The sequence below is a fragment of the Capricornis sumatraensis genome, chromosome 3 (assembly GCF_032405125.1).
Source record: "Capricornis sumatraensis isolate serow.1 chromosome 3, serow.2, whole genome shotgun sequence".
In the NCBI taxonomy this organism is placed as follows: domain Eukaryota; kingdom Metazoa; phylum Chordata; class Mammalia; order Artiodactyla; family Bovidae; genus Capricornis; species Capricornis sumatraensis.
Window position 1 is genome coordinate 164,956,672 of NC_091071.1, and position 12,220 is coordinate 164,968,891.

Here is a 12,220-nt window from a genome sequence, read left to right on the forward strand (position 1 = left end):
AGCATTGGTAAGGGCTTGAACCTAGGGAATATTTACCTAGGTTCTAATTAGAAGGAAATAAGATTGCATAGTTAACTCAGTCCTCCTAGAGTTAACTCAGTCCTCCTCAATCCCCCAACTCGGATTGTTAAGGAAAGAATTTTTTTTCACTTCCCAAACACCTTTACAATTTAGAAACACTGATTCCAAAGTAGAAAATTTCCATCCCTATAGAAAAGTCAAAACTGTCCAAAAATTTTTTTTCAAAGGAGGCTATAAACATTGAAAGGAATTTTTCTTAACTTGCTGGTATGACTGTGTCTCCAAAGAATTATTTTAAAATCTCATTAATCACATATCTCAGGTAACTCCTGCTCAGCTCTGAAGTTCATTACAGTTGAATTATAGAAGTCTGAGTACCGAAGATGTATGTCATGGTTAACTTTTTTTTAACAAAAAAGATTTATCCCGGTTTATTGTACGCTAGGACTACTAGTAAGAAAGCCAGTTATAAACCTTTCCTAAAATGAGTTTACTTTGATTTCTCCATCCTATATAATTAGGCATTGTAAATTCCTCTTCTGTGGTGGGATTTTGGATCTTTAACATGAAATAAGAGCATCTTCCTATAAATTTTGTGCAAAAATTGCTTTAATAATTATACTGAAATCATTTTCCAAAGTGTGTACACATATACACATTGAGTTATGCTTACTGGCAGTAGGCTTGTTGCAATAAAGAAATGGCTTTTTCTTTCTTTTTTTCTTTCTTTCTCTTTTTTCTTTTTTAGGAAGTTCCAGTTTAAAAGCAGCCTCAGCTCACACAGTTGGTGGTGGTAGAGAATAGCCCTGGGAAGGGGTGGGAAGAGAGTTACAAAAGTGAGGAGATAAAAGTTGTTTCTCACACATTGAACCCGCTCATGAGAGGTACTGTTTGAAGTGGAGACGAGGAGGTCCCTCATGCGGTTCCATGGAGGCTCCCCTCACGCTCTTTGGAGCTCTCTGTCAGGCCTTTCAGAGGAAGGCTGGCAGGCCTATGGGGAGAACTTAGGCAATGCTGTCCCTGGAGGGAAAGACTCTGTGGCTGGCCGAGGATCAGACTGAGTATGAAGCTGAGAACTGGATAAGAGGCTTGACTCGAAGCACAGGACCTGCAGAAACAGCGTAGATAACCTCATCTCTGCCTGGTGGCTTCCTTGGCAGAGACACAGAAGACACACATATCTTAATGCAGTGATCCCAAACTGCCAGTCTTCGCATAGGCAGAGCTATATTAAAATGTTTACTTGGGGTTCAGTACTTTGACATTTCATAGCATGCTTAAAATTGGACCCTTGCCCGAGGAACCTCATAGAAGGTTCCTTTAATCTGTCTTCCCCCAGACCCATCAAGCCCCAAGCCCTCTACCTAGTTCAGCTTTTTTCATCCTGGTTTTAGATGGTACCTTGAATACACTTTTCTCCCTTGAGCTGAACGTTAACTTGTTTGTCCAGATCAATATTGACCAAGGTCTTCACTCCTCCAAAAGGCAGAATCCTTGTCTGTTTAACCTAGTCGAACTCTTCTTAGTGCAGGATAAGAATAAGAAACACGTCTGGTGGTTTAGCCTCGTTGTAGGATGGACTAGACTCATGTGGTGGTGTGTCCACGGAAACTGTACCACTTTGAATGGGTCACTGAGGGAGGGGACTGCCCGGTGTGCATTATTGGGCGAGGTGGAGTCCCTGCTCTCCTTCTGCTGGCCTCGACCTGGCTCTGACCTCATCTGCTTGTGTTCTCCTGCTTTCCTTGCACAGAGACAGGGCAGGGCATTGTTCATGCACTGACCGACCTCAGCAGCCCCGGCATGACCTCAGGGAACGGAAACTCTGCCTCCAGCATCACCGGCACTGCCCCCCAGAATGGTGAGAATAAACCACCACAGGCCATTGTGAAACCCCAAATCCTGACGCATGTTATCGAAGGGTTTGTGATCCAGGAGGGGGCGGAGCCTTTCCCGGTACGGACTACTTCTTTTCCCCTCTTTTTTTATTTTTTTTTAAATAAGTATACTTTGGATGTGTATTAGAATATTTTTACCTTTCCATGTAAAATTTCTAAAAATGTGAAAAAAAAATTTGCTCTTTCCTTGCTCATTTCCCCCCAAAGGAATGTCATTTTCTTTGTAGGATTGAGTGTCTTCCTAATAAGATCCAGAAGGGTTCAGTAATTAAGAATAATTGGCATGACCCCTTCAGTTAGAAGTTTCCACACAGACTCAGCTGTGTCCCCACCTGGTGAAGTGGGAACCCCTTGGTTAGAAGGGAGTTCACACTGGGGTGTTGGGTGCAGGATGATGGACTTTGGGAAATGAGACCTCGTTCAGGTTTGAATGCCACAACTCCCAAATGGCAACACTTGAGCCAGTTAGAGAGCAAACGGAACCTGTATAGAAGAGAATCCTCAAGATCTATCTGAGTGGAAGATAAGTGAACAGAGTTCCAGCCTGAAACTTCTTTTCTGGGGACAGAACCTTGAAAGAGGAGTGAGAGTAAGGGGTACTTCAGAAGGGGCATTTCATCAAGTGTCTCAAGTTAAGCATTATATCACAGGGAAATACAGAAGAAGCAGGAAAATAGCTCATTAAACACAGTACCCAGCCCAGATAGTGCAGGTGTAATTTGGTGAGACAGGTTGCCTGCTCCATAGGTGAGAGGGGCCCAGAGCCAAGTGCACTCCAGCCTCTCTCATGATAAAATTAACTGGTAGAGACACAGCATCTTCATGGGATGCCATCTGTCTTTTGAGCTTTCTTTGGATCCATGAGTGGTTTTAACAGTCATTCAAAGCCTCTGAGCTTGATTAACTGAGATGGGTGGACTGCCCTTCTGAAATGCCAGAAGACAAAAATGCCCAGGCTGGTTCTCATCTGCTTTCCCTCTGGAGGTCCGTCAAGGCCTGTGGCCCCTTAGCTACAAGGAACTTTAGCCCTTTACATCCCCTCCCTCATTAGACTCAGTCCTCCCTTTGGCCTCCTAGAGAAACACCAGAACCTAGCTGACCTGACCGTGTAGCTGTAGACGGGGTAGCAGCCCACTCTCCCCGCTAAGAGGTCTGGCCACCAGGCTGCCTGAACAAAAGGCAACGAAGGGAGTAAACCAAAGCGTGAATGAGCCGTCCAGGATCGGCCTTTCAGTGTGGCCCCACGTCCCCATGTTCCTCTTCTCTGTGGCTGCCTGTCCCTCTTGACTCGGGTAGGGCAGTGGTAAGGGAAAGAGCAGTAAGGGATCCAGGAATGGTGGCGGGACTCTTGTATCACCCATACACTCACATGCAGCCTCAGCCATGTTCCTGACCCAAGATATGTGAGGGCTGGGGCCTGGCCCTGGTTCCAGCGATGCCGGAACCTGACCTGTGTCTCCACCTGTGCGCCTTAGACAGCTGGGAAGAGGAGATATTCTGACCCTCTAAACCATCCATCAGTCCTGGGCTGAAGCCATTTTCATCCCCGTCCTTTGGTGGCCAGTGGCATCTTGCCTCATGAGCTAAACAGCAAAACAGGCCTTGAGCAGGGTGTGCCTGGATGGTGGTAGGGGGGCTGGTCTCTGCGCCTGGGTGCTTTATATATGTGATTGTGATGAGGCTGAGAGCAAGCGAGCCTGCCCACCTGACCCTCACGGCCTCCTGTCGCCTTGTCCTCTAGGTGGGACGCTCGTCCCTGCTGGTGGGGAATCTCAAGAAGAAGTATGCACAGGGGTTCTTGCCTGAGAAACTTCCGCAGCAGGACCATACCACCACCACTGACTCAGAGATGGAGGAGCCCTATCTGCAAGGTAGTGTACCAGACCGTGGATGCTGGGCCTTCAGGCGGGGCGGAGCGGGACATCAGCAAGGCCGGAGGGTCCTTTCCTGGTGTCCACGGAGGGTCTCGGGGCCAGAAGTTGTGTGAACATGGTGGTCGACCAAACGTTTCCCCCAGTCCCCACTCAGCCCTGTCCCTCGAAAGCAGATAGGAGCCCCTTTCCCCGGGGAAACGTGTGTCTCCCTCTTCTCCAGCCCCGGGATCCCCGGGAGCCACTGCTGAGCTGCAGGCCAGCCAGCCTGGCCCCAGGCAAGTTGTGGCCTTCCTCCACTGCTTCAGGGGCCTGCACTCAGGAGAGGGCCCAGCGCAGAGGCACAGTGCAGCCAGTGAGGGCTGCACCTGCCGCAGGAGCCCCTGGCTAAATGGAGGTGGATGGGGTGCCTGCGTGGCTACCGTCTCCTGGGCTCTGATACCCAGGCTGGCAGCCAGCTGGACACCCCCCAGGAAGGGTAGAGTGACTGCAAACCAGCGGGGACAGCATTAGCACTTACCCTCTAGACGGTTGCCTGCTTTCTTCTAGGGTCCTAAAGAGGGGGCGCTAGCTCCTCCCCACCATGTTTTGTCTCCTAGCCCCTAAAAGAAGAAACTGTCAGGTGTCCAGGGTACGAAGTCATAAAACAGCGGCAAAAGTGGGTTGGCACTGTCCAGGCAGCTGCTGCAGGGCACGGCTGTGGGCATGAGGAATAGGCTGGGCAGAGTGTGAGAGGCCTCAGGGCAGGCTGTGGACAGTCCTATGGGGACCACTCACTGTCCGCACTTACGAACTTTCATGCTTTCAGAATCCAAAGAGGAGGGTACTCCCCTCAAACTCAAGTGCGAGCTCTGTGGCCGGGTGGACTTCGCCTACAAGTTCAAGCGTTCCAAGCGCTTCTGTTCCATGGCTTGTGCAAAAAGGTAAGCGCACTCACTCCGCTGCTGTGCCCAGCCCCTTCCCTCCTCTCAGGGTTGCACCTTGGTGCCCAGCTCCTGCCTGGAAGCATTGTCCTGTCACTTGTTCACCCGAAAACTCCATGAGCAGGTCCAGGCAAGCAGCATCAAGCCCACATGGGAAGGAAGAGGCATTCAGCTTGTCTGGCCCTCCTGGGCACCCCTGGCACCTGGCTTTGGCAGCTCCCATCTCCGTAGGGTTTACCTAAACCGCCACTGGAAACGTTACCCTGAGCCACTGTACTGGCTACATCTCCTTTGTGAGCTCTCTCCCAACTCAGAAGACAGATGGTCACAGCAGACATCAGTGTTTGTTGAGGGCCTGCCATGAGCAGGTCTCTGTGCTGAGCGTTGATACACATGGTGCCATCTCGTCTTCAGAGTAACCCTGTGAGACAGGTATTGCTGTCAGGCCCTTTATACATGATAGGAAACTGAGGCACAAGAAGTACCTGTGCCTGAAGTCTTTGAGCTGGGGATCTAGACGTCTGACTCTTAAGTGCTGTGTGGTCTTTTTGCCAAGGTGGAAGGGGCCTTAGCTCCCAAAAGAAGGGACTCTAGGCCCCCAGGCAGAGGGGCCCTGCGGACCAGTTAGAGTAGGGTTGTCCCCAGCCCTCCTTCCCTTCGGGCTATGCTGGAGATCCTCCCGGCACCTTTCTGATGCTTTGCCAAGCTGTCCCCCATCAGAACAGGGGACACTAGCTTCTTGGCACAGGTAACGTGTGGAGTAGAATAGGGCAGCCCTGAGTTCTTTCCATGACCCAGGCAGTTGTGTCAAGCACAAGCTTGTGTAACTGCCAGACCAGTTACAGAAAGTGAGTGGTGTCATCCCCAACTCCAGATGGGAAAACAGAGGCTCAGGGGCTGAGTGACTTGCCCAGATTCACACAGCCAGTCCTGAGTGATGGACTTAGGATTGGAATGAGCAGACAGACTCAGATTTTTCCCCTTGGCTCCTCTTACTCCTCCTGGGGCCCGTGGGCACCCTGCAACTGCCCTGACCTCCCTTGTTCCCCTGACTCTGGCAGGTACAACGTGGGGTGCACCAAACGAGTGGGGCTTTTCCACTCAGACCGGAGCAAGCTGCAGAAGGCGGGAGCCACGACCCACAACCGCCGTCGGGCCAGCAAAGCCAGTCTGCCGACACTTACCAAGGATACCAAGAAGCAGGTGAGAGGCCAGAGGAGCCTAGAGCTCATCCTCTCAAGTCTCCACCGACTTTCCTTTCTAGCACAACCCTGGGTGCCCACCATCCTTTCTGCTGTGCCTGTCAGTGCTCCATCATATTCTCATTTCTCCTGATGTGTCAAGTCAAGCCTTCCCCACGTCCCTTCAGAGAGCTCTCATTTAGACCTGTGGATGCTCAAGAGCAGAGAAGGCAATGGCACCCCACTCCAGTACTCTTGCCTGGAAAATCCCATGGACAGAGGAGCCTGGTAGGCTGTAGTCCACGGGGTCGCTAAGAGTTGGACACGACTGAGCGACTTCACTTTCACTTTCCACTTTCATGCATTGGAGAAGGATATGGCAACCCACTCCAGTGTTCTTGCCTGAAGAATCCCAGGGACGGGGGAGCCTGGTGGGCTTCCGTTTATGGGGTCACACAGAGTCGGACATGACTGAAGCAACTTAGCAGCAGCAGCATGCTCAAGAGGGACCCAGGGTCCCTCTTCCGTGATCTTGGCTCTGCTCACCCCGTTCTCCCAGTCTGCCTCCATCCTTGACTTCTGGGGCTGCGCATGAAGACATAGGCTGTCCCAGGTAGCTATGCCTGCCTTACCTGAAGGGCCAGGGGAGAAGAAGCTAACAGCTTTCATGTCCCCACCTTTTTGCTTCTCTGTGCATCAGAGCACTGAATCCTGAAGGTCTCTCTAAAAAACGGGATGTTCTGTTCATTAAGTATGTTTCAGCACCAGCTATGTGCCAGCAACTGTTAGGCACTAAAGCTCTGAATTGTGCTGCAAGAACTCACAGCCTAGTGTGATGCTTTAGACCATATGTTTTGCTGTTTATTGTTATCGTTTTGGTCTTAAACCTCTTTAAGAATCTGATGAAAGCTATAGTCAAAAATGGACACACACAAGAAAATCTACATGTTCTTTCAGGTGGTACACAGACCATTCCCCAAAACTCATAGAGCCCTGGTTAAAAAACCCACATCTGCGAGAAAGAATAGACCGACCTATAATGAGATGATTGCAGTGCAGGGTGGTGCGTGCACCAGTACTAGGACTCAGTCTGCTTAGGATCAGAGAGAGGACGTTGCCAAAGACACTTTTTGATCTGGAATTCAAAGGTACGCAGCAGCCTCCAGATAGAACGGGGAGACTACACCTGCTTTTGCCCAGCACTCTTGTAGAGGCGGTTTACTCCCCCATCCTGAGGAAAACTGTTTCTTTGCTCCCAGCCAACAGGCACCGTACCCCTTTCAGTTACCGCTGCCCTGCAGCTAACACACAGCCAGGAAGACTCCAGCCGTTGCTCAGATAACTCAAGCTACGAGGAACCCTTGTCCCCCATCTCAGCCAGCTCGTCCACCTCCCGCCGGCGACAAGGCCCGCGGGACCTGGAGCTCCCTGACGTGCACATGCGGGACCTGGTGGGCATGGGACACCACTTCCTGCCAAGTGAGCCCACCAAATGGAACGTGGACGATGTCTACGAGTTCATCCGCTCTCTGCCAGGTAAGGCCCTGGGAGTTCCATGCCTGCCTGGAGTAGCAAAGAATGAGAGGGCGTGAGAGACCTCACCTACTACCCCCGGGAGAGACCAGGCGGTTCAGTGAGAGACGCAGGTTCAGGAACGGGGTAGATAAGTGTGAGGAGATTCCTGCCCATGAGAGCTTACCTTCTAGCACAGAGCCCTGACTGGTGTCCTGTGGCCAGACGCCAACATAACTGTGGGCTCTGCGAGGGGCCTGTGTGTCTCCAGGGCAAGTTGGGAGGGGCATCAGGTGGGAGTGAAGGAAAACTGTCAAGGAGAACGTCAAAACACCGAATGTGGACGCCAAGTGGCAGTGGACACACAGGCCTGTGCCTGATGGAGAGGTTGCACCAGGGAGCAGCCTGGGCAGAGGCGCAGAGACGCAGAAGCACGTGAGGGAGCCACAGGCTGCCCGTGACCCTGGGCATGCAGGGTCTCAGGGCGAGGATCTAGAAATGAAGCTCGGAAGACAGAGCTCGCATCTGCACGGCTGTGCTTGTTGAGGCCCCAAAGCTTTCTCACGGTTTCTCCTGCCAGTCTCCCCCAGCCACTGGCCAGGCCAGGTAGTGATGGCAGCCATAAGCCGGGTCATTCAGAGACTGAAGTGGGCTATGGTGGCTGAGAGCGGGCTTCAGACTTAAACAGAACTGGGCTCAGATCTTGGTTCTGCTGCTTAACCCAGTGTGTTAGTTATCTATCGCTGCAGCCCCACCGTCTGTCAGCACACAGGTGGTTGGGGTGGGCAGTTCTGCCACCGGCATTCCTAGGCGGCTGTGGTGTCAGCCAAGGCTGAGGCCATCGGAAGGCTCGACTGAGGCTGTTGGCTCCATCCTCAGTGAGTTGTGCCTCACTCATGCGATTCTCAGGGAGGGGATGGCCATTGGCAAGAGGCCTCGGTCACCATCCCCGCGGGTCTCTTCAGAACACTGCTGCCCCAGCATTCTCGTGACGTGGCAGCCAGTCGGCCCCTCAGGAGGAGATCTAAGAGCACAAGGCGGAAGCCGCCTGCTGGGCCCTTTATGATCTAGCCTCAGAAATCACATATTGTCACTTCAGCAGTATCTTACTGACCGCACAGGTCAACCCCATTCATTGTGAAGGCTTCACGAAGGCATGAAGGGGTTATTGGAGGGAGCTACTTGGAGGCCAGTTAGCCTAGTTCACCCCAGTGATTCAAGCTCCTCCCTCATGCAGAACACCCCCACCCCCACCCGAGGCCCCACGGGTCTCATCCCATCATAGCAGTGGTTCAAGGTCTTAAGATCCCAGCATCTGACTCAGATCCAGGCCCAGATAAAATTCGCTGGGTCCAGCTCCTCAAGGAGAGTTCCCTCAGTCTTCACACCTGAGAATGAACAGGGTCGTCGTTTTCCCTCCACCAGCCTAGGAGATGGTGGGACGGGCACAGGGTCATCACGGTAGATGTGCCTGTTGAAGAAGGGAGCACACAGGAGGCCGCAGGCGTCACCAGTCCACACCAGGCGTGTGCGGGCATTTCCTTGATGATGAGGACTCCAAGCCTGGAGTGGTTCTCCTCCTCTGGGCTCCACCCTGACTCATCCTTCCTCTCCCTTGGAAGGAGGTGGCTGGTGGAGTTGTTTTCTCAGCCTGCTTCCTGCTGCCTTTATTTCCTGTCACCTCTGACCCTTGTGGTCCAAGTGAGCAGTGTTTCTGCCAGACGAGTCTCTCACTCTTTGTGGGCTTTTTAAATCAATCTTACCCAAAAGTGTCTGCAAGACAAGCCCTACTCCATATTAGGCTTCATCTGAAGCTGAGGGACTGTGGCCTTAACAGTGTGAGGAGCCAGACTGTTGAATGGAGAGGCTTTGTGAGTCACGCCCGTAAAATCCTGAGAGAGCATTTGATCCAGCAGTTCTCTGAGGCTGCACCGTAGAGCTCTCTGCAGTCTTAACAGATGATTTAAGACACCCCTGCTGTCTCATCTTTAGACTGTGTTTTTTTGACTGTGTCCTGGATTTGGTCTTTGCCTGGAAACCTTTTTTTTTTATTTTTATTTTTTCAGTTTATATGCTGCTGAAACAAGCACTAGAAACCATTTCTTAATTTTAGCGTCATTTGCCATCTGGAGAGGCTGAGGATTTTCAGAAGCAGCAAATCCAGGCTCTTTCCTGTTTCCCAGTTTTCCCCCTCGCATTTCCCACGGCAGCGCTGGGAAGCCAGATGGCACCTGCAGGTTCTGCCTGGGGTCCCCTGAGCCGGAGAGCTGGTTCAGTGGGAGTCTCACACTCACCAGGTCACTGCCAGCAACAGTGTGGCTAAGTTTTCCATTTCATACCAAGGATCCCTCTTCTAGTTTCCACCATTTCCTCACTTTGCTTTAAGCCTCCCCAGCAGTCTCCTCAAAGGCCATCTCCTCAAAGGTTCCCATCTGCGAGCCTGGGAACCTTAGATATTCTTCTCAAATTCACCCCCACTCCCACAACTGCATCCCAGGCCACACTCACACTGTTAAGGAGTGGTGATGGCAACACCCACTCTTCCAGGTACCAAAATCTGCATTAGTTATTCATTGCTGGGAAATGTTATCCCAAGCCTAGTGGCCTACAGTAGTCAACATCTCAAGAGTTCTCGGGAGTGGCATCTTGGGGCATCTTAAAGCGGCCCCATCATGATGGCAACAGGGGTACAGGTATCTACAGGCCTGGAGCTGGAGGAACCCCCTTCCAGCCACAATCCCAGGGCAGCAGGGGTCTGACTCTGGGCAGAAGGCCTCAGTCCCTCTCCAAGTGGGCCTCTCCAGAGTGCTGCTTGAGTGCCCTTGTGACATAGTGGCTGACTCACTCCAAAAGAGGTTATCCAAAAGACTTAAGATGAAGTGCTGTGCCCTTTATGATCCAGCCTCGGAAATCCCATGCTGCCACTTCCCCGGGGTAGCCCTGACCATGGAGAGGGTGGTGGGTGAACAAGGACACATGTAAACAAGGAGGCCATGGTGGCGTCTGGCTGCCCTGGGTAAGCCACTCAGCCTCTCAAGCTGTGAAGTGAGAACAGCTTCAGCTCCCTCAAGGGCTGGTCGTGAGGGTCAAGTGAAACGGGGCTTCTGAAGGGCAGTGACCGCTTGTAGCCCTGGTTGACACTGTCTTTGGTCACATCCCCTCAGGCTGCCAGGAAATCGCAGAGGAGTTCCGTGCCCAGGAGATTGACGGGCAAGCTCTGCTGCTGCTCAAGGAGGACCACCTGATGAGTGCCATGAACATCAAGTTGGGGCCCGCCCTCAAGATCTACGCACGCATCAGCATGCTCAAGGACTCCTAGGGCTGGCCGGGCGCCCGGGCTCCTCCTCCCGACTGAGCAGAGCCGGCGGACACTCCTGGGGGCCCAGAGCAGGGCCGGTCAAGGGAAGGGCCCCCGCTGTGGGGCGTGGCTGGGGAGGAGGTCTCGGGACCTCCTTGGTGGCTCTCAGGGGCCTTTCTTTCTGTGGGAGGGGCAGAGAGGTAGGTGGCACAGAAGATGGGGCTTTATGCTTGTAAATATTGATAGCACTGGCTTCCTCCAAAGTCCCACGACTCTAGCCCCGCTTCTCTTCCCTCTTTCTGTCCCCCATTTTCCAGGGGGTATGTGGTCAGGGCTCCCAACCTGAGTTGGGTCACTTCCCAGGGCAGCCATCGGGCCTGGAGAGGCCTCGGAAGCCCTCACCTGCCTTCCTCCTCTTCTTTCTCGGGGCCCAGCTCGCTCTTCCGTTTGCCAGCTTCTCCCACTTCAGCCTGTTACTGAAGCCACCAGAAGGGTTCTCCCCCCTCATCCTTGCAGGTGGAGGGAGAGAAGCTGGGCCCGGTTTGGCCACACCTGCTGGTACAGACGCCTTAACGCTGTGTGTGTGACTGTGTGACTGTGTGGGAGCCTGGACTGACTGATGGGCCGAGAGCTCCCCCTGGCATCTCCAGGTGTTTTGTAGCAAACAGCCACTTAGTGCTTTGTCCTGGACTCCACTCAGCCTCGGGATGGGGAATAGGAAAAAGGGCTGCCTCGGTACAGAGGCAGGATCAGAAAGCGATGCAGGTTAGCAGGAGATTTCCCTTTCCAGATTGTCGTGGTGTCTCTGCAGCCCTTTCCTGCACTGTGACGCCCCCCGCCCCGACTGCCCTGCTGTGTCACAGACGGCATTAAGGAAGCTGCCAGTGGGCTGGGCCAAGCTGCGCCTCCTGGTCTTGCCTGTCCACCCACCCTGAGAGCCCAGTGGTGGGGCCCAGAGAACATCCAAGGGCAGAAGAGCTGGAGCGACCGCTGAGGGGAAGAAGGCAGCCTTCAGCCTCGGCTCCCACACTTCTTTGCCTCTGGAACTTGCTGGCAGCAGTGTGAGCTGCCCATGGAGGAGGTGGGGCAGGAAGGGCGAGGGCCAGCCTCTGACCTGCCCTGCACGCTGCAGGCTTCCGGGGAAGAGTTGGACTCTCCCCAGGGGAGGGTGGGTGCCCTTCTCAGTTCGTGCTATTCCCCACTCACACCCCCCAGGCAGGGTTGGAAATGAAGGACTTTTTTAACCTTTTTTGTTTTTTAAAAATAAATCCGTAAAATCCATTCCCTCTGTGCCTTTCTCCCCTGGGGATGCCTTTCTGTGACCCTGAAGAGCTACTTTTCACCTGCAAGGAGAGGGTGGGTCCCTGGGCTGGTGGGGGACGACCACCTTAACTGGTCAGCATATCCTCCACGCTTTGCCGCGTCATTTGAGGGCACACTCAGCCCCAGTTCAGATCCTACCTGTCCTTCACGGGTATTCCTTGGGAGTGCAAGGGTCCAGGGCCCCTTCAGCTCT

The 12,220-nt window shown here is 53.1% G+C and overlaps 1 protein-coding gene across 7 annotated transcripts in view; it reads left to right on the plus strand.

Moving 5' to 3' along the window:
• PHC2 (polyhomeotic homolog 2) overlaps positions 1-11,965 on the plus strand; it is a 48,433-nt gene extending 36,468 nt beyond the window's left edge. For all 7 annotated transcript variants that reach the window (XM_068967161.1, XM_068967162.1, XM_068967164.1 and 4 more), the window contains 6 exons: positions 1,775-1,977; positions 3,661-3,790; positions 4,599-4,713; positions 5,775-5,916; positions 7,154-7,430; positions 10,571-11,965. In XM_068967161.1, coding sequence (XP_068823262.1) covers positions 1,775-1,977; positions 3,661-3,790; positions 4,599-4,713; positions 5,775-5,916; positions 7,154-7,430; positions 10,571-10,725 — 1,022 coding nt within the window. In that variant the 3' untranslated portion in view covers positions 10,726-11,965. The remainder of the gene's footprint in view (positions 1-1,774; positions 1,978-3,660; positions 3,791-4,598; positions 4,714-5,774; positions 5,917-7,153; positions 7,431-10,570) is intronic.
• The last annotated feature ends 255 nt before the right edge of the window (positions 11,966-12,220 follow it).